This window comes from Sus scrofa, chromosome 1, assembly GCF_000003025.6.
Source record: "Sus scrofa isolate TJ Tabasco breed Duroc chromosome 1, Sscrofa11.1, whole genome shotgun sequence".
Lineage (NCBI taxonomy): Eukaryota > Metazoa > Chordata > Mammalia > Artiodactyla > Suidae > Sus > Sus scrofa.
Window position 1 is genome coordinate 55,691,907 of NC_010443.5, and position 22,633 is coordinate 55,714,539.

The 22,633-nt window shown below is 37.1% G+C and overlaps 1 protein-coding gene across 5 annotated transcripts in view; it reads left to right on the forward strand.

The window, feature by feature from the left end:
* The window catches only part of ZNF292 (zinc finger protein 292), a 97,854-nt gene extending 76,657 nt beyond the window's left edge, over nucleotides 1–21,197 (forward strand). For all 5 annotated transcript variants that reach the window (XM_003121280.5, XM_021089737.1, XM_021089734.1 and 2 more), the window contains 2 exons: nucleotides 2,555–2,696; nucleotides 11,653–21,197. In XM_003121280.5, coding sequence (XP_003121328.1) covers nucleotides 2,555–2,696; nucleotides 11,653–18,801 — 7,291 coding nt within the window. In that variant the 3' untranslated portion in view covers nucleotides 18,802–21,197. The remainder of the gene's footprint in view (nucleotides 1–2,554; nucleotides 2,697–11,652) is intronic.

Below are 22,633 nucleotides of genomic sequence, written 5' to 3' on the forward strand. Positions count from 1 at the left end.
AGGATAACTTGTGCAGATAGCTTAAGAACATGTTTTTAAAAATCTTTTTCGTCTTACCAAGAAAAAAGCTTATTTTCAGATATAATATGCTGTACAAACTGATTATCAAGTAGTTCATACTACAACTTCAGCAACTTTTAATATTAGGGACCACATAACTCCTTAGTATACCAGTAATGACCAGGAAAATTTTATGTGTTGGAAGATGAAAGAAGGGCTGTTTTCTCTAATGCCACAGTATAATTTTTGTCAAATATGTAAGCAACAAAGATACTTAAGATTTTATATTTTTCCTCTGCATATTGCACTTTTTACTGTGTAACTAGCTGCTGGTCATTTATGTATAGAAATATAGTTCATTTACCATCAATGAGATCATTCTACTTCACTGACTTCTTTAATACACATTTATTTATATGATACATTTCATAGTGGGCAAACCTGTTATATATAATCCTTTGGGAAGATATAGCTAACAGGTACCGACTTAGTTAACTCAATGAACTTAAGATCAGCTGTCTTAAATTAGTGTTAGCTAAAACTGACAATTTATCTGGTCAATTGACAGCATTATTCTTTAGTGTTTTATTGGTATTATGGAAAAACAAGAAAATTCAGTTTACAACATTGTGATATTTAAGAATATTTACCAAGTGACACAGAGCATACAAATGAATATAGAACAAGCAAACTAAGTAAATGGTTGTATAACCAAAAAGACTAAAGTTCATAATGAAAACGATTTTCTGAATAGTTGAGCTCTGTTATGAAGGAAAACTTCTATATATGCAATACAGATAGGATTGATATAAATTGACATAATTATAGAAAGGTTATAAGGGGAGAATAAATAACATGGATTTATTGAGGACAAGTAGACTTTCTGTGTAATAAATACTAGCTATAACTAAGATGTGTTACTGTATTGATTTTAAAAAGGCATAAAAGTCTAGGTTTTATATGAAAAGCAAAAGCAGTCTATTGTAAGACCTTAGGGAAAAATAGAAGTTTATGTTTAAGAAACACTGTTTAAGACAAGCAGTTGAGAAAAGATTGGGGCCTGAACAGTGAAGGGGAGTTAGGAGTAGGAAATGGCAGTATAGGGAGCGGAGTTGAAGTAGGAAAATCAGCTAGAAAGCCAGTAAACAGTCCAGCCGGAAGGTCATGAAGGTTTCCTGTGTATGTGGGGTGGAATGAAAGAAAGGTTGAATATAACAGCTTTGAGGAGAGTAAAAAACAAAGGCTGATTGGGTCAGTGATAATGATGAATTAAATTAGAAAGATGGTGAACTGCAAAGAATGTTATCTTTTTCATATATTAAGTTTCAGGTTTCAGAAGAGATCAAAATGGGAAAGTCATAAAAAACTAGAAAGGTGAAAGTGATGAAAACTGGAGAAAGATTTTGAAGTCCTCAATAGGTTATAGTCCAGCAAAAGAACGAGTTATTCAAGTAAATGGTGGAAAGGGCAGAGTTTCTAGGAGTGGAAACTGAGGAATAGGAAAGGCCTGTATGGTGGGAAATATTTGGGGGGAAAGTTGAAGCAAGGAAGATTTTTGTTAAAGTTAACTGTGGAGGTCAGAGAAATAGACAGTAGGTAAAAGGGAGGCAAATTCATCAGTTCAGTAGGGTTATTTTCTATGGAAAACATAGTATTATTGCATTTGAAATGAATTTCAAAGCTTATTTTTCAAAGTTCCTTTTATTTTTTTCACTGCTGTGGCAGTTTAGTTGTTTTCTTCTGGGTTCTCTGTCATCCTTGACTCTTATCTAATAATAAATTTTAAATTTAAGTTAGAAGATAAAAATTAAATGCTTTTTAAAAAATCATTATGCTATTGATGCATTTTATATATACACACACATTTTGTATTTTTTGGCCACCCACATGGCATGCGGAAATTGCTGGGCCAGGGATGGAACCCAAGCCCCCACAGCAGTGACAACAAGCCATAGCAGTGATAGTGCTGAATCTTCAAGCACTAGGCTACCAGGGAACTACCATTTTGTACTTGCTTAATTACTTTAAAATTCACATGTGGCTCAAAGTTACCATTTGTATAACTTGTTTAAATGTTAGGTACTTTTTAGAAAAAGGTAGTACTTCTCCATCTGAGATTGAAAATTCTTTTTTTTTTTTTTTTTTGTCTTTTTGCCTTTTCTAGGGCTGCTCCTGTGGCATATGGAGGTTCCCAGGCTAAGGGTCTAATCAAAACTGTAGCTTCCAGGCTACACCACAGCCACAGCAACGCCAGGTCATTAACCCACTGAGCAAGGCCAGGGATTGAACCCGCACCCTCATGGTTCCTAGTTGGAGTCATTAACCACTGAGTCATACGGAAACTCCTGAAAATTCTTAATAAAATGTTGTCGTATTTTGATTTTATTTCATAAGTCTTTAGAAAATGGAAGATTTTTTTTTTTTTCTTTTAAGCCTAATTTCACATATAGAATTGGAATCCAAAACCAGTGTTAATTTCAAATGTAATAATTAGACTGAAATAGTCCATGATTTTACATTATGGCTCCAACTTACTTTTGTACTTATTTTTTAGGGAACTCACTCTTTTTTGGAGTAAGTTACAGCAAAGAGTAGAACCGTCTATACAAGTGTACCTAGAAAGATGTCGTCAGCTTTCTTTGTTAACCAAGACGGTATATCACATTTTCTTCCTGATTAAAGTTATTAATTCAGAGGTAAGAATGATCAAGGTATCTTAATTTCAAATATATAAATTATCTTTAATAAAAGACTATTTTTTGGCACCTCTTCCAGTGATTTTTGTTTATTTCATTTATTACTTTGAACATTGATTTTCTTACTAGTCCTTGAAGATCCTCGATTACAAGAAACTTAGAAATTCAAATAAGAGCCAAGGGCTTGCTTTTAGCCTGAAGAAAAGTAATATACCTATTACTTATATTTTATCTGTCTATAATTTTTACTTCTAGGTGTATTATATTATTTTGATAATTGGGCTCTATAGAAATTTAGAAAGTATAAAAAGAAATAGAGATAGCTTCTTTTGCCAGTAGTCTGGCAGATTACATTATCTAAAAATCCTTCTTCTATGTAACACCCAGAAATACTTGACAAAATAAAGCAAACATTGTTTTAATGTATAGCAGCTGAAATTGCAAGAATATTGGGGAAATTCCTAGGCTCAAAAAGAAGAGGAAACCAATAACTGGAGCAGAAACCTTGAGCTAGTACTGAGGTTCTCCTAACCTGGGGGGGATTGGGGTATGTTACTACTTGTAGTAACTAAGGGATTTGAGTTCTTATATCTACTCTGGGAATATCAGATAAGATCTTGTCAAGTTGGAGAGTTAGAACTGAGTTCTGTGTCCCCCTCCTTCCCTCTACCAACTTGTGAAGTACTGTAGTTTCACTGAGAAGTAGACTAGAAAAATATTACTCTGTAACATAGGTAAAATCAAACAAAAATTTAATAACCTGTATACATGGGAGAAAACTCACCAAAATGGCTGAGTTTAAATGTCATCTTTACTAAATGGCTCACTTTAAATAACATCTTCCATTAAAGACAAAAAAAGGCTATTGGGGATAGTGGTTTGGGACTTCAAAGAGGGGAAAGCAATTCACATGGAGATAGGAAAGCAAATGTTTGTTGGACCATGCAGACACAGTGAGATACAGTAGACTCTGACCTCCAGACACTGCAGTGTTTCCCCCACCAACCTAGCCCATATTCTTGGCGTATATATCTGGTAATAGCTCTATTATAGGAGCAGGCCCTTAATTTAAATTCTTTCAGGCAGGGGGGATTTGTCGGGGGGGGGGAACTTAAGAAAAACTTCCTTAGTCTTCTGTTTCTTAAAAATAATCAGCCTAATATAATCCTCATGTCAGGAGACACATTTTGTGGCAGCAAATTTTGCTTCCCTACGTAAGTAATATTTAAGACGGTAAGGGTGTCCTGGGCTGGTAATGCCTAGGGTTCTTGGCAGAAGCAAATGCAGAACTGCTTTGGAGGGACATACCTTCAATACAGGATTCTCAGTAAAAACCTTCTTAACATGAGTTCACCATCAAAATTTACAAAATCTGGGACAATTTGACATGAGAGAATTTTAGCAGAGAGAACAAGTTAGACGTGCAAGAATAACTAAGTTATATATATTTAAAGATATAAATTAATCAAGATTTATTAAACATGAAACAGTCTAACATGAATTTCACTAGACAGTGGTAGAATTACTTGTCTAATATTTTAAATAATGCTTACAAATAAATATATAAAATACATATATTTAAATATATAAAATAAGGAATTAAGGTATGAGAAAGGTTTTATAAAAATGATCAAGCAGATTTTAAAAAGAGTCAAGATAACTAACTTAGAACTACAAAATCATAGTCATAGAAATGAAAACACTTAATAGATGGATTAAACAGTAGATTAGACACAAAGGAAAGTGATGAGCAGAGATTGCATGTGTGTTTCTTTTTATTTACTGGCAAAAGTCAGAATCCAAATTTTACAAAATTTAATTTATATTCTTATAATAATCCTTGTAGGAATCCATTTGGTTTCTGCTCTTTTAAGTTTTTGTTTTTTGGCCGCACCTGTGGCATGTTCCTGGGCCAGGTATTGAACCAACGCCACAGCAGTGACCCGAGCAGCTGCAGTGCCACCAGAGCCTTAACCCACCGCTCCACAAGGGAACTCCAGGTTTCCACTTTGTGTACATGGAAGCCACAGAAAATGCTACCATTGCACATGGAAATGGATGTCAGGCAGGTTTTAGAAATCCTTGAAAACCAGGATGTTACATGACAAGGAGTATTTTTTAATTAATGTGTATTTTTTTTAAAGGAGGCACTAAAAATACTTTATGCTTTTTTGAAAAAGTATCTTTTAAGTTCTTTAGTTGGTCACTAAATCTTATATGTATCTTTGGGTTTTTTTCCCTCCTGAAATAATTTTTCTTCATTTTCAGGAGTAAAGAACAGGAATGAATATGAATCCTTCTGATTTTCAGGTTTTCTCTGTTGACCTTGTTGACTCAGCCTGCTTTTTCATTTTCTATGTTGTAGTTAAAAAGATAAACTTGACAAAATGTTTCTTAGAACATTACTATGTAATTTTAAAGTGTAGGTTGTGCTACTACTTTATATCTGACTTTAAAAAGCAGCATAGCAAAATAGGACTTGAAACTAGAAGCCAGACCAACTGGGTTTTGCTGTTGACCACCTGGTAACCTTAACCACTTTGGATTTCATTTGTTATTCAAGTGAGTCGAGAAGGTTAGGTAAAAGGGACTTTCTTCCCTCAACTTTATACCCCACTCACAAGGAGATCTTGTTGGAGATGGGGAAAAATCCTGAACAAGAGCTACACTGTTCGTCCTGGTAGCCATTATTTAAGTTAAATTATTTAATTTAAGTAAAGTATAAAATTCTGTTCTTCAGTTTGAGTGGCTGCATCGTAAGTGCTCAGTAGCTCCTTGTGGCTAGTGACTACCATATTGAATAGCACAGATAATGAACATTTCCATTGTTGGAGACAGTTCTGTTGAGTAGCACTTTTCTAGAGAGACTTTGGGCTCAGAAGAAAAGCACTTAAAACATGAATAGCTGAGGGGAATTGGCCAGGGGCGCAGACTTGCTGACAAAGATAATGTACAACATGGTAATTGCCCTCAAAATCTTGTTTCCCATTGCATACAATTTTTCCCTTTGTTTTTTACTTTCTGAAATCTGATCAGAGGTTTTATCTTAAAACTAGAATAAGAGATTATAGCTTTAGGACTGAAAGAGACCTTAAAATTATGTTGTAGTGACTGTGTTCTAGTGTAACTCATCTTTTACATGATGAAATTAGCCTCAAGGTTAATGAGGGTTAACTGGTGCCCCTCCACCCCTTTTTTTCCAAAACTCCAGGAGTTGCTGAAAATTATCAGCCAGCTACTTAACGTATTAAAATAATTGTTTCTTTCTTAGAGTTTCTGCAAATTCTATTTGAGATCTACAAAGGAGACAGAGCAGATAGCTTGGTTCATCTTTTTATTTATGCTTTTTCCTAGACCCCTGAAAAAAAAAAAAAGAGTCCTGCCCTTAAGGATTTCATAATCTGTTGATGGAGACACACTAACAGTTACAGTGTAATATGGATCTTCCTTTTATAGTGGACTATCAGGACTCCTGAGAGGGAGAGCACATTGCTTAGCACAGTTCCTGGCATAAAGTAGGTGCCAAATGAGTAAAAGAGGGCCACATAACCCACTTCCCTGTGAGACTCTCAGATTGTGATGGCAGGGAGAGTGTTTCCTAATAACAGAAAAAGCATGAGAAAGTACCAAATCATGTCCAGCTGCTCACCACTTGAAAAATCAATACTCTAGAGAGAAAGATGTTGATAGAAAAGAAAGGTGTTTTCTGTTTTTGTTTTTTGTCCACACCTACAGCATGCTTAAGTTCCCAGGCCAGGATTGAACCGTGCCTCAACAGTGACAACGCTGGATCCTTTAACCTCTAGGCCACCAGAGAATTTCCAGGAAAGGTGTTTTTAATTAGATTGCTGGAAATCTGGGGAGATGGTAGTGACCCCAAAACCACCTCTCAAGATTATGCTTGTCATAAAAGTTTTAAGGAAAAAGGAAAGTAATCTCAATTAATCATTGAGATGCTGTCCCCCACTAAGGGCAGGTTTGTTGACTCCTTGTGATTTCTCCTTAGATGCTGTCTTGTTCACACAGGTTTTTTTGGGGAGATTACTGAAGGGGAAGCTGGGGAAGAGATCTGGTCATCTGTTAGTTATTCTTCATTTCTACTTTAATCTATGGAAAGAAACAAGTTAGGCAAGGCATTGTATGATTAAAAGATTTGAAAGGAGTGCTTGCACTGGAGATGAGTAGAGCATGGGGGTGCCTGGTTTAATAGTTACTATATAGCTTTGCTAAAGTGGCAGGAAAGGGGCTGCCTGCTGAGGGCAGTTTCCTGCAAAGAGCTTACGAATCCTCCCTTGTCAGAACAGCATTCCATTTTTATGGGATTATGGACGAAGATCAGTCTTCTACAGTCTCATGCTGACCTAAGGAGCTGTATTCTGGCAGTATAACATGACGACTTATTAGCATCTCTTTGCTGACCATTGGAGTTGCCTGTTTACATGTATGGGCAGAGCAAGCTACAATTTTTTTTTTTTTTTTTGGTCTTTTGTGTTTTTAGGGCCGCTCCTTTGGCATATGGAGGTTCCCAGGCTAGGGGTCCACTTGGAGCTGTAGCCGCCAGCTTACGCCACAGCCACAGCAACTTGGGATCGGAACTTCATCTGTAACCTAAACCACAGCTCTCAGTAACACCAGATCCTTAATCCACTGAGCAAGGCCAGGGATCGAACCTCTTCCTCATGGATGCTAGTCAGATTCGTTTCTGCCAAGCCACAACGGGAACTCCTTTTTGTTTGTTTGTTTTTGCTACAATTATTTCGATGCCCACAAAGATATAGATTATTATGAGCAGTAGTGTTAATCTCATTCTCTTAAGGCCACTTTGTGGAATTGTGCTGCCATAGATTCAGTACTGCTCCAAATGGAGCAGTTTATGCCATGGCTGCAGTCTGGTCATCATGCATGCAGTTAGAGTGGCAGCTACATTGTCTGTAAAATGACTCAGGAATATGCATCAGACACTGAGTTTGTGACTCTATTGTCCTAAACTTTAGCTGCTTGAACCTGCTCTTTTGTGTCTCTGGAAGGCCTGCGAGACTTTAAGCTTTTCTAAAAGAGAAAAGCTACAAGAGGCAGGAGGCCTGTGGGCATGGTCCATAAAAAAGGCAGGAGACATGGAGAAACCTTTGTACTTGGAGGGATGGAGGAAGCCTGCTGGATTTTGCTCAGTTCCAGTGTAAAGAAAAATTCATTTTCTCCTCTGTTCTTCACTACTCACTGAATACTCTGGTCATCAAGTGTGTAGATTCTCCAGAAACCTGCTGAGTGTCTCACAGTTCTGACACTATCTACAAGTTAGATAGCACAGAATCCACAGGTTAAGGGACCAGTCTTATAAGGGCATCTCTCCTGCCCCCAACTTCAGCTGCCAGTCTCAAGTCCAGGTTGTCACCTGTGTTTCTGACCAACTGGCTATAAATCATAGATTTCCACAACTTTATCTTCAGAATAATTTACTAGAGTGGCTCACAGAACTCAGGAAAACAATTTACCTACTAGATTATTGGTTTGTTATAAAAGAATACAACTCGGGAAGAGTCAGGTGGAAGAAATACATAGGGCAAGTTATGGGGGAGAGGGTAGGTTACCCTCCCCAACCTCCACTTGTTCACAAACCCAGAAGCTCCCTGAGCATGGTTCTTTCTGGGTTGTGTGGAGACTTCATTGGCCATTGAGGATAGATTCAACCTCCATCCTCTCTCTCCTCCTCGGAGGCAGGGGAGGGAAGACTGAAAGTTCCGACACTCTAATCACAGGTTGGTTCCTCTGATGGCAAGCCACCTTCCTGTGGTTATCTAGGGGCTTTCCAAAAATCACCTCATTGAAAGGGCCTTATATGAATCACCAAAAAACAGTCATTTCATCTTTAAGGCTGGAGCTATTTCAAAAGCTGGGAACAGGAGTTCCCCCTTGTTACGGGTTCCCACCATAACGAACCTGACTAGTATCCATGAGGATGTGGGTTCGATCCCTGGCCTTGTTCAGTGGGTTGGGGATCTGGCGTTGCCGTGAGCTGTGGTGTAGGCTGCATCTTGGATCCCGCGTTGCTGTGGCTGTGGTGTAGGCTGGCAGCTGTAACTTTGATTCGACCCCTAGCCTGGGAACTTACATATGCTGCGAGTGCAGCCCTAAAAAGAAAAAACAAAACTGGGAACAGAGATGGTCCTATAGCTGTTATCACTTAGGAAATTACAAAAGTTTTAGGAGCTATGTGGGAGGAAGACCAAAAAATATGTATGTCTTATCAGTATATTATAGTGGTATCTAGACAAATGAGAGAATGGCATAATTGGGGAACTACAGTTGCCTGGAATATAGGCTATTTGGATAGGGAAAAGATAAGAGATGAGGCTAGACTGGATGAGGGATAGGTCAGTTTGTGACAGCCCTTTTTTATTCCCCACTAAGTTTATATTCAATTCCAAAAGACACAGGTAACCATATAAGAATTTTAAAACAGGGTGAACCATGATGCTGTGGGCGGATAAGGCAGGGCTGAATGAGATGTTTATGGAGAGTTGATATCAGCATGTAAGACTTGGGGAGCTTTGGGTCAAGGATGCTGGGCATCGAGAGGAAAGGATCAGAAGAGCAGGGTACCAGAGATAAATCCTTATGTTTTTCATAAGCTTCCCTGCTGCTGTACCAGTGCTAGAAAGGAGGATGAATCTACTCCTCCTCTGAATGTATCTCACTTAGAATTCTCCGAGGCTCAAATTCAAGCTGCCATCAGTACTTTTATTAACTGATGTTATTAAATAGACTTTTACGGGTTAATTTCTTGTTTAATCACATTGTATTTATGGGAAATTGCAAATTTAAATTCAGCTCCAAAAAACACTTGTTATTTAACCAGATTATGATTTTAGTATTACCTATTAATTTTTAATCACTTACACACACACACAGAAAGCTAAAACTCAGAAAAAGAAAAATTTTGATATAGTTTGTTTTGTTGGCTTTTTTGTTAAGGTTTCAGATTTGTTTACAACGTGAAGGTGTTTTAAAGCAACTGATTCAGAGCTCTTTGCCCTTAATGAGTTGAAATGAATTCTTGAATCTAGTAGATAGAAATGTCAGTTGAGTTCCTCTCAGATTATTTTAGTTGCATTTTCTAAGCAATAGGTAGAATTTTTGAATCAGCTTTTGTCATTTCTTAAGTAAGGGCTTGACATTCATATGACAATAAATGGTTTCCTTCCTCAAAGCAGATAAGCTTCATCCATAAGTCCTTCGTTCCCTGACTCCCTTCTTAGTCATTTCTTCCTCATTTCCTAAGTTTTCTCATTACATCATTTTCCAGAATTCTTGACTTCTACATACTTAACAGTACTTCTGATGTATGCCTTCAATTATCACTTTAGATCATTTTATGGTTGACTTGGCCTTTGATTCCTCCAAGATTTCTTTCTTCAAACACTCCTCTCTGTAATAGGCAGTTTTCCTGTTCACGCATCTTTTTCATACAAATGATAACAGAGAAGCAGCCTAATTGTCCACTATTATTAGTAGCCCCTAAAGCATATAACAGAGATGCACACATTTTACTTTAGTTCTCTGGCTCAGATTTATCTCAAAATAACTATGCAAGTTTATTTATTTATTTTTTGTCGTTTTAGGGCCACACTTGTGGCATATGGGTCTGATCCCAGGCTAGCGGTCTAATCGGAGCTGTAGCTGCCAGCCTGCACCACAGCCACAGCAACGCCAGATCCCTAACCCACTGAGCAAGGCCAGGGATTGAACCCGCAACCTCATGGTTCCTAGTCAGATTTGTTTCCACTGCAGGAGTTCCATGGCAGGAACTCCTCTGAAAGTCTATATGAAAGCTAGAAATAACCTCTTTCTCGGTTGTCTTTTCTTCACTGTCACTTTTAAATAGGTCAGATATCAATTCTTCTTGTCCATTTTCTTTCTTGGTCTTTGTGCCTTTGCTTTTCAGAAAATCAAGGAAAGTTTGGTACCTCAGCCTCTCTCTCACTCTTCTTTTGGCCCGTGAATCCAGGCTTCTCTTGTAGTAAAATATTTTATTCTTAACCTGTGAAAATACAGATCCTATCAAATTTTTTTTTTTGGACTTCTTTTCTTTCTTGCCCTTTGTTCTTAACATCACACATATTCCATTCCCATTAATGTGACCTCATCTTGTGACTGGCTTATTTCTCATATATTTATTCCTTTTTAGTCTTTTAAAACCTATTTTTATCATTTTATCATTATGTATCTTTCAAATGACTCTTGCCTTTATTATTGCTGTCTTAAAGTAATAGTTCAAGATGCTAATTCAAAAGGAAAAAAGTATATTGTGTCTCCTGCTACTCCTAGTTCTTAAGACGATCCGCCATAAGGTAGGTGGTTTGACATTCAAGTTTATGATAGAACAAGAATCCCCAATATTAAGGATAAAATAACTTTATTCTTTTAAATGTGAAAATTTCCTTTTATTTCTAGAGTTAGGAAACATGAAGACATTATCAGTTTTGTAACTGGGCTAAGAGTTTTCTTTCAAAAGGATTGCAAATACAAACTGAAGAAATGAACTTTGTGATAAAGTGAATGGCCTTTATTGATCACTTACTATGTGCCAGACATGATACTAAACTATACCAGCTACTTTAGATACATGATCTCCATTAATGCTCACAGTAGTTTTATGACGTTTGTCATTTTGATCTATTTTACTTTGGAATATGAAAAGTTAGAGAAGTTAAATTACACGCAGCTAGCTATTAGATGATTTTCTACTCGTGTCTTAGCTCCCAATGCTTATGCTTTTTCTGCTATTCTGTACAGTTCATTTTACACACACACCTGTGGTGCTTTAGAAGGGGTATCTTCATATACTGGCTATTGCATAATTCGAGAACAGCAAACTTCAGTTTTAAAATTACTAAATTCACAAATCTGTTTTGAGTAGTATGAATTAAAGTAACATTTCTTACCTGCTTTTTCACAGACTGAAGGGGCTGGACTTGCCACCTGTATAGAACTGTGTGTAAAAGCTCTTCGCTTGGAATCTACAGAAAATACTGAAGTGAAAATATCTATTTGCAAGACTATTTCATGCTTGTTGCCTGATGATCTGGAAGTTAAACGTGCTTGTCAACTGAGTGAATTTCTTATTGAGCCTACAGTAGATGCATATTATGCCGTGGAAATGTTGTATAACCAGCCAGACCAGAAATACGATGAAGAGAATCTTCCAATACCAAATTCTCTACGCTGTGAGCTCTTACTTGTATTGAAAACTCAGTGGCCCTTTGATCCAGAATTCTGGGATTGGAAAACCTTAAAACGCCAGTGTCTTGCATTAATGGGTGAAGAAGCATCTATTGTGTCCTCAATAGATGAGCTAAATGACAGTGAAGTTTATGAGAAAGTAGTAGATTACCAGGAAGAGAGTAAAGAAACTTCTATGAATGGACTTTCTGGTGGAATGGGTGCTAATTCTGGCCTTCTTAGAGACATTTGTGATGAAAAGCAGAAGAAAAGAGAGATAAAACAATTAAGAGAGAGAGGATTTATATCTGCTAGGTTCAGGAATTGGCAAGCCTACATGCAGTATTGTGTGCTGTGTGACAAAGAATTCCTTGGTCATCGAATAGTACGGCATGCTCAAAAACATTACAAAGATGGGATTTACAGTTGCCCCATATGTGCAAAGAACTTTAATTCTAAAGAAACTTTTGTCCCTCATGTCACATTGCATGTGAAACAATCTAGTAAAGAGAGACTAGCAGCCATGAAACCATTAAGAAGGTTGGGAAGGCCTCCTAAGATCACAACTACCAACGAGAATCAGAAGACAAATGCTGTGGCCAAGCAGGAACAGCGGCCTATCAAAAAGAATAGTCTCTACTCAACAGACTTTATAGTGTTTAATGACAATGACGGTTCAGATGATGAAAATGACGACAAAGATAAATCTTATGAGCCAGAGGTGATCCCAGTCCAGAAACCGGTACCTGTTAATGAATTCAATTGCCCTGTAACTTTTTGTAAAAAGGGCTTTAAGTACTTTAAAAACTTAATTGCTCATGTAAAGGGACATAAGGATAATGAAGATGCCAAGCGCTTTCTTGAAATGCAAAGCAAAAAAGTGATTTGCCAGTACTGTAGACGGCATTTTGTAAGTGTTACTCATCTCAATGATCACTTACAAATGCACTGTGGAAGTAAACCTTATATCTGTATACAAATGAAATGTAAGGCTGGTTTTAATAGTTATGCAGAGCTCTTAACCCACCGAAAGGAACATCAAGTCTTTAGAGCAAAGTGCATGTTTCCTAAATGTGGCAGAATTTTTTCAGAAGCTTATTTACTCTATGATCATGAAGCACAGCATTATAATACCTACACTTGTAAGTTCACAGGTTGTGGTAAGGTTTATCGTTCTCAGAGTGAGCTAGAAAAGCATCTGGATGATCACAGTACTCCTGAAAAAGTGCTGCCTCCTGAAGAACAGCTGAACTCATCTGGAGATTCTGTTCAGCCTTCCAGAGTGAATCAGAGCACAGAAGGGAACACTGAGAAAGACAGACCTGTGCTTCCTTCAGAAAATAACATTGAAAACACCTTACCAGCAGATAGAAGTGATGCTTGGGATAAAAGCAAGGCAGAATCACCTGCAACCAAACAAGATCCGATTTCTGCTTCGGAGCTCAGACAAGCTGATGGACCATTGCCAAATGGTTTGGAAAACCCTGCTCCTACTCCTCTGCTCCAGGCCAGTGAAGTAGCTGTGTCTATTAAGGTGTCCCTCAATCAGGGGATTGAGGATAACTTTGGAAAGCAAGAAAACTCAACTGTGGAAGGCACTGGTGAATCACTGGTCACAAACTTACATACACCAGTTGAAGACACCTGTAATGATTTGTGTCATACAGGTTTCCAAGAAAGGAAAGAACAGGATTGTTTTAGTGAAGCCCAGATTACTCAGAATTCTTTAGTAGATTCAGAAACCCTCAAAATAGGTGACCTTACTCCACAAAACTTAGAAAGACAAGTGAACAACCTGATGACCTTTTCTGTGCAAAATCAGTCAGGATTTCAAGACAGTTTGCCAACTTCCAAGTTTGAATGTGGAGGTAATGTTAAAACATCATCCAATCTGTATAATTTACCTCTGAAGACATTAGAAAGTATCACATTTGTTCCAACACAGCCTAACCTAAGTAATTCTTTAGGAACTCCATCAGTGCCTCCAAAAGCGCCAGTTCAGAAGTTCAGTTGCCAGGTTGAGGGATGTACTCGAACCTATAATTCTTCACAGAGTATTGGGAAACACATGAAGACAGCACACCCTGACCAGTATGCAGCATTTAAAATGCAGCGCAAAAGCAAAAAGGGTCAGAAATCCAACAACTTAAATACACCAAATAATGGAAAGTTTGTTTATTTTTTGCCATCACAAGTGAGCACCTCTAATGCATTTTTTACACCACAAACCAAAGCCAATGGGAACCCTACTTGTTCTAATCAGTTGCAGCATGTCTCACCTTCCATTTTTCCAGCTCATTTAGCAAATGTGTCAACTCCACTGTTGCCCTCAGTGGAAAGTGTCATAAATCCAAATATACCTTCTCAGGATAAAAATGAACAAGGTAGTAGTATGTTATGTTCCCAAATGGAAAATTTATCTAGTACTACCTTGCCAGCACAAATGGAAGACTTAACCAAAACAGTTTTGCCTTTGAATATTGACAGCGGCTCAGATCCTTTCCTTCCGTTACCTGCAGAGAGTAGTTCAATGTCTCTCTTCCCTTCACCAGCAGATAGTGGGACTAATTCTGTTTTTTCCCAACTGGAAAATAATACAAATCATTTTCCCTCCCAGATCGAAGGGAACACAAATTCCTCCTTTCTAAAGGGAGGTAATGGTGAGAATGCCGTTTTTCCTTCACAAGTCAGTGTTGCAAATGACTTCAGTAGCACCAGTGCCCAACAGCCTGCACCCGAAAAAGTCAAAAAAGACCGTGGACGGGGCCCAAATGGGAAAGAAAGAAAACCCAAGCACAACAAAAGAGCTAAATGGCCGGCAATTATCAGAGATGGGAAATTTATCTGTAGCAGGTGTTACAGGGCTTTTACTAACCCCAGATCTCTGGGTGGACACTTATCTAAGCGATCTTACTGTAAACCACTGGATGGAGCAGAAATTGCTCAAGAACTTTTACAGAATAATGGGCAGCCTTCTCTTCTTGCCAGCATGATTCTCTCCACAAATGCAGTGAATTTGCAGCAGCCTCCGCAGTCTGCCTTCAGTCCAGAAGCATGTTTTAAAGACCCATCATTCCTACAACTTCTTGCTGCTGAAAATCGCTCAACATTTTTACCAAATGCATTTCCTCGGACTGGTGTGACCAACTTTAATACAAGTGTTAGTCAAGAAGGAAGTGAAATTATTAAACAGGCTTTGGAAACTGCAGGCATTCCCAGTACATTTGAGGGTGCCGACATGCTCTCTCATGTTGCGACAGGTTGTGTCTCAGATCCAGCACAAGTAAATGCCACAGTCATGTCAAATCCACCTGTGCCACCCCTGCTACCAACTGTGTGCCACCCAAACCCCCTGCTGACAGACCAGAATAGGACGCCAAACTCCAAAACTTCCTCCATTGAGGAGTGCAGCAGTTTGCCTGTTTTTCCAACAAATGACTTACTGCTGAAGACTGTGGAAAATGGTTTGTGCTCTAGTTCGTTCCCTAATTCTAGTGGGCCATCACAAAATTTTACAAGTAACAGTCCACGTGTTTCAGTTATAAGTGGTCCTCAGAACACAAGGTCTAGTCATTTAAATAAAAAGGGAAACAGTGCTTCTAAGAGAAGAAAGAAAGTTGCTCCTCCACTAATTGCCCCTAATGCTTCCCAAAACTTGGTGACAAGTGACTTAACAGCAGTGGGACTTATAGCAAAGAGTATTGAGATATCAACTACTAACCTTCATTCAAATGTAATTCCCAGTTGTGAACCTCAGGGTTTGGTGGAAAATCTAACACAGAAATTAAATAATGTTGACAATCAGTTGTTCATGACTGATGTGAAAGAAAACTTTAAAACCAATCTTGAATCCCATACAGTGTTAGCTCCCTTAACATTAAAAACTGAAAATGGTGATTCCCAGATGATGGCTTTGAATTCATGCACAACTTCAATAAATTCTGATTTGCAGATTTCTGAAGACAATGTTATACAAAACTTTGAAAAGACTCTTGAAATTATTAAAAGTGCTATGAATTCTCAAATACTTGAGGTAAAAAGTGGATCTCAGGGTGTTGGTGAAACATCACAGAATGCTCAAATAAATTATAACATTCAGCTTCCTTCAGTTAACACTGTGCAGAATAACAAATTACCTGATTCTTCTCAGTTTTCCTCCTTCATAGGTGTTATGCCAACAAAAAGTAACATTCCTCAGTCTGAAGTATTACATAAGGAGGATCAGATACAGGAGATTTTAGAAGGCTTACAGAAACTAAAATTAGAAAATGACCTATCCACTCCAGCACCCCAGTGTGTACTGATAAATACGTCAGTGACACTGACTCCCACTCCTGTTAAATCAATTCCAAACGTCACAGTTGTTCAGCCAGTTTCTGAAATGATAAGCAACATTCAGTTTAGTGACAAAGTTAATAAACCCTTTGTGTGTCAAAACCAAGGCTGTAATTATAGTGCTATGACAAAAGATGCACTATTTAAGCACTATGGTAAAATTCATCAGTATACTCCAGAGATGATTCTTGAAATTAAGAAGAATCAGTTGAAATTTGCTCCATTTAAATGTGTAGTACCTACATGTACGAAAACATTTACAAGAAATTCTAACCTCCGAGCACACTGTCAGTTGGTACATCATTTTACAACAGAAGAAATGGTAAAGTTAAAAATAAAAAGGCCTTATGGAAGAAAATCTCAGAGTGAGAATTCTTCAGCTTCGCGAATTACACAAGTAAAAAGACAGCTAGCTATGACGGAGGAAAATAAAAGAGAATTCCAGCCTGCTTTAGAACTGGGAGCAATGAAGGAAAATACCCTCAGTAATATAGCAGTGATCCCAGGAAAACAACTTATAGAAAAAAAAAGTCCTGAAAAAACAGAAAGTTCTTCACAGGTGATTGCAGTTACTTCAGAACAGTGTAATACAAATTCTCTTGAAAATGTGCAAACCAAAGCACGCAAAATTAGGAGACATAAAAAAGAAAAGGAAGAGAGAAAACGCAAGAAGCCGGTTTCTCAATCTCCTGAGTTTCCAACAAGATATAGTCCCTACAGACCTTACCGATGTGTTCATCAGGGTTGTTTTGCTGCCTTTACAATACAGCAGAACTTAATTCTGCATTACCAGGCAGTACACAAATCAGATCTACCTGCATTTACTGCAGAGGTTGAAGAGGAATGTGAAGCTGGTAAAGAAAGTGAAGAAATTGAAACTAAACAAACTGTGAAAGAATTCCGATGTCAGGTGAGTGACTGTTCTCGAATTTTCCAGGCAATTACTGGCCTAATACAACACTACATGAAACTTCATGAGATGTCCCCTGAGGAAATTGAAAGTATGACTGCTTCTGTGGATGTTGGGAAGTTCCCATGTGATCAGTCAGAGTGTAAATCTTCATTTACCACGTATTTGAACTATGTTGTTCACCTTGAGGCAGACCATGGCATTGGGATAAGAGGAAGTAAAACTGAAGAAGATGGCATATTCAAGTGTGACTGTGAAGGTTGTGACCGAATATATGCAACTCGTTCTAATCTCCTTCGACACATTTTTAATAAGCATAATGACAAACATAAAGCTCACCTGATTCGGCCAAGAAGATTAACACCTGGTCAGGAAAATATATCAAGCAAGGCAAACCAAGACAAGGCAAAATCTAAACACCGGGGGACAAAATACAGAGCTGGAAGGGAAGGAATCAAAATGCCTAAGACTAAACGAAAGAAAAAAAATAACTTGGAAAACAAGACTGCAAAGATTGTGCAGATTGAAGAAAATAAGCCTTATTCTCTGAAACGTGGAAAGCATGTATATTCTATAAAGGCTAGAAACGATGCCTTATCTGAGTGTACAAGCAGATTTGTAACCCAGTATCCCTGCATGATAAAGGGATGTACGTCGGTTGTTACAAGTGAAAGCAATATAATTAGACATTATAAATGCCACAAATTATCTAAGGCATTTACATCGCAACACCGCAACCTTCTCATTGTTTTCAAACGGTGTTGCAACTCACAGCTAAAGGAAGCTTCTGAGCAAGAAGTTGAAAAGAGTGATGCGAAAGATTCTGACACAGGTTTATCAGAGAACAATGATAACTCAAGAACAACTACAGTTCCACAGAAAGGAGTTGAAAAAAATGAAAAGGATGAAATGGACGAACTAACAGAATTATTTATTACCAAATTAATCAATGAAGACAACACAAGTGTGGAGACCCAAGCTCAGACCTCTTCAAATGTAAGTAATGATTTGGCAGAAAATAACCCCTGCCAATCAGAAAAACAAAAAGTGAGTAATTTGAAGAGAGTTAATAAAGAAAAAAATGTCTCCCAAAGTAAAAAGAGGAAAGTTGAAAAAACTGAACCAGCATCAGCAGCTGAATTAAGTAGTGTGCATAAGGAAGAGGAAACTGCTGTTGCCATTCAAACCACGGAGGAGCATCCTGCATCTTTTGACTGGAGCTCGTTTAAACCAATGGGGTTTGAAGTATCATTTCTGAAGTTTCTTGAGGAGTCTGCAGTGAAGCAGAAGAAAAATACTGACAAAGACCATCCAAATAGTGGGAATAAAAAAGGATCCCATTCAAATTCAAGAAAAAATGTTGACAAGACTGCTGTGACCAGTGGAAATCATATATGTTCTTGTAAAGAAAGTGAAACATTTGTACAGTTTGCCAATCCATCACAGTTGCAGTGCAGTGATAATGTAAAAATTGTTTTAGACAAGACTCTTAAAGATTGCACTGAGCTTGTCTTAAAGCAACTTCAGGAAATGAAACCTACCGTCAGTCTGAAAAAACTTGAAGTACATTCAAATGATCCAGATTTGTCTGTTATGAAAGAAATCAGTATGGGTAAAGCCACAGGGCGAGGGCAGTACTGATAACTAATGTACTATAAATGCATTATTTACAGTTTTATTTTAACTAGGAAGCCATCAAGCATGCTAGAATTGTGAAGTTTTTTCATTATTTTTTGTTGTTGCTGACATGAATTAACCTGGCCAAAAAAAAAAGGAAAAAAAAAGCATGACGTTTGTCATGTAAAACTTTTTTTTTTATCCCTATGGGACTTGAGGAACATAATCAGCGCTTCAGTTACTGTAAATAGTTGACCTAAACCTCAGATTTCTATCAACCAGTTGCCCTTTCCATGAACTAAACTGAATTATCTGTGTGATTGATATGTTTCACCAGGTCACTGCTCATGTATAACAGTACTCTTTGTTTGTAGATACCTTTTTTGTATATATTTATTACTGTAAATCATTTGCTGCCACCAGCAGTGTGTAAGTCTAAACTATTAAATGACACATTTATATTTGGAATTTTAATTTTTAACTAAGTGATCAAGTTTTTAAAACTTCTTTTATTGTTTTAAATTAAGAATTTTTTGAACCGAAGCTAGAAACTCTGCCATACATAGTTCATTGATTTTTACATAAAGCATCTATTTACATGATCTAAAAAAGAAATACTTTTCACAAAGTAGGCACATTATACCAACACCTTCTCTGCTTTGTAAATTCACCCTCCAGGATTTTGGGGGTGGTAGTCGTGTGAAATTAAAGCAGATTCTTTAGCAATTTCCAATAGCTACAGTTTTTGGTTTTTTTTTTCCCAATGCTTCTATCTAATTGGGTATAGTTACTATGATTCCATGAAACATAATGGAAATGTGAATAAAGAATTTACTACATCAAAGATTTTAAACATTTGGTATTTAAAAAAAATCCTTTGTGAATGTGATAGAAACTAGTAGCGTGGAGCAGTGTACATACTTGAGGTGGTGATTTGTGAAGTAGCCCAGTATTGCCTTAAATAAAACCACATTTCATTTCTTGTTTTATACATGTGATCTTATAAAGGTTTTTTTTTTCCATTTTCTGAGATTTATAGATTGGTGTATAGCTTTAAACTGTATAAACTTTTGTGGAAAGATTTTTTTAAACACTTTTATAAATCTTAAAATTGGTATCATCAAAGTGAGCCCATCTTGTGTTTATAAAATGCAAGAGTCCTTAAACATTTATAATTACATAGATGAAACACTTTCTATAAGGAAGTTGGATGTTTTGATTTTACTGTTTATAGATGTTAGATTGTACAGATTTGTCTGTATTTTCCCACCATATCTAATGATACTTTTTTCATTAGATTGGTCTTGCAGAGCAGTATTAGTTGTTATAATTGATTATTTTGGTTATTCAGTATATGGTTAGCTCTTAGAGTTTAGCTTTATTCTCCATATTTATACTGTGGATTTATGACCAGAGATAGAGGTTATTTCAAGAAAAGTTTATGACCTTCATCTGAAGTCCAACTAAAATCAGTACTGGAAACAAAAGAAAACACCCTTTCAAGTTTACTTTTGTTTCTGTTTGCCACAAATAGTAGTGTTGATTTTTTTATTTGTTGTAAACCGGTTGCATTCACAATATTATTAGCCTGAGATATTGATGATATTGTGATATGAAAATGTGTATATTCCCTGTTGCGACATCAGGCTTGCAGGAAGAATGAAGCACTTACCATTAACTGAAATTGCTGGTACGCTGAATAAATAAGCATGATCAAGGAGTGAATTATCTTCTTTTGGAAAATATTTTTTTAAGTTTTATTATTAAAGTATTATAGTTTTATTTTTAGGGCCGAATGGGTTATATTGAGTAGTTGGTTTCACCTCCTTAAGGTTTCTTACCAATATGCATAAAACTTGACACATTAAAATCCCTGCCCTTTGATAAGCCCACTGTTATTTATTAAAATAAAAGTTGTTCTTATGGGTGATTAATACATGTTTTTTTTCTAAGTTAATAATAACTTTGAGTAATTTTAATATTAAATTTTTGTTAACGACTGAATGTTTCCGTACAGTTTTCTTAGAAATTGACCTAGCTCTTAAAGGTAGGCATTTGGCAAACTGCCCTATATGATGCAGCAGCAAGTAGTTTTGTTTCTGATGAATGTAATGATGAGCCTAACAATTGAAAATGCCAATGTATTGGGGCTTTTGCTCTTTAGCTTAAGAAAATTAACCACTAGATATTTCTGTAATTGTTCTTCTGCATATCATGGGAAAAGGTTTGCCAACATTGAGTTAGTTTTTTTATATTCCAGGTACTGTATGCTAAAAGTAAATATGAAATAGTGGGCTTTTTAGCATGGAACAGAAAAATCAAATTATGGTATAAAATAAATAATGAATTTATAGAATAGCATGTTGGTAAAATTTGGTACGGAATGTAATGCTTAAGTATTAAAAAAGAATCAAAAAGTATGTATTTTTCATGGTATACTTTTCCTCTATTGTCTTTGAGATAATTTCTTCCTGTAGTATAAATTAAGGTTTCGTCATTTGAGAAATGGGTTTTTTCCCCTCTCCTAAACCCAAAGAATTCAAATCTTACAGTTCAGAACATGTTACTCAAAAATACACCATTGTGTTAACTGAAATGTAACAGAATTTTCAACAATGTTAAATTCAGCATAATTATAAATAGCTTGACAGAATTTCAACAAATTTTGATCATCAGGTAAGAAAATACAGTTGCTATAGCTATTAAGATAAAAGTACACAAATAATATAGCTAGAGACATCAAGGAGGGAATGCTCTATTTTCATGGAAACAAAGAGGTAGGTGGTTATGAGTGTTGCATAAAAGATGAGTATTGAAAGATAAAAAGATAAAGTGGTCATTGGATGGTCAGAGGGAAAGGGGCATTTTAGGCAGGAGGTATGGAGCAGGATAGGGCATTGCATTATTACAGGTGGTCTGTGTGGAAAGATAAGGGCTAGAGAAGCTGAAGCTGAAGAGACAGATGGGCCAGGTCATGAAAGGCCCTTCTATGCCGTAGTCTTTATTGTGTTTTGTTTTTGGTTTTTAAGTGGTTACTGAATGCATTTCAGTTGAACAATTTGATCTGGTACCAATTTTGGAAAAATAATTGGCACTGTATTGAGGATGGGTTGGAAATAATAGGGCAAAAATGGTGGTTGCCAGAAAAAAGAATATTAGTAGATTCAAGAAAGAGACTGATGGACTGATTAAGAGGTATTAAAGGAGTTCCCATCGTGGCACAGTGGTTAACAAATCCACAGTGCATATTTAAAATATTACAACATAATGCTCAACAGCCAATCAGAAAAATCATATCACGGAGTTCCCATCGTGGCGCAGTGGTTAACGAATCCAACTAGGAACCATGAGGTTGCAGGTTCGGTCCCTGCCCTTGCTCAGTGGGTTGCCGTGAGCTGTGGTGTAGGTTGCAGACGCGGCTCGGGTCCCGAGTTGCTGTGGCTCTGGCGTAGGCTGGCAGCTACAGCTCCAATTCGACCCCTAGCCTGGGAACCTTGATATGCCGCAGGAGCAGCCCAAGAAATAGCAAAAAGACAAAAACAAAAACAAAAAAAACAACAACAACAAAAAAATTTTTTTAATGTTGACTCTTGGGTATATCCCTAAGGAACATGCTTTGGGAAACAGTCATCTAAGATGGCATTCCTGCAGCCAGGGCTGTCAGCATGTGTTCAGCAGAGTACCTGCATCAGCTGTTTACAAGTGGTGGTTATTCTGATCCATTCCAGTGATTCCCCTGCTGTACTGGTTGTTAATGTTTCATCACTCTATATCCAAAAACTATTTATTGAATATTAATTAAGTGCACTTTGATTAAAATCCAGTTTCCTTACTCAAGTCTCTGTCAACCTCTCCA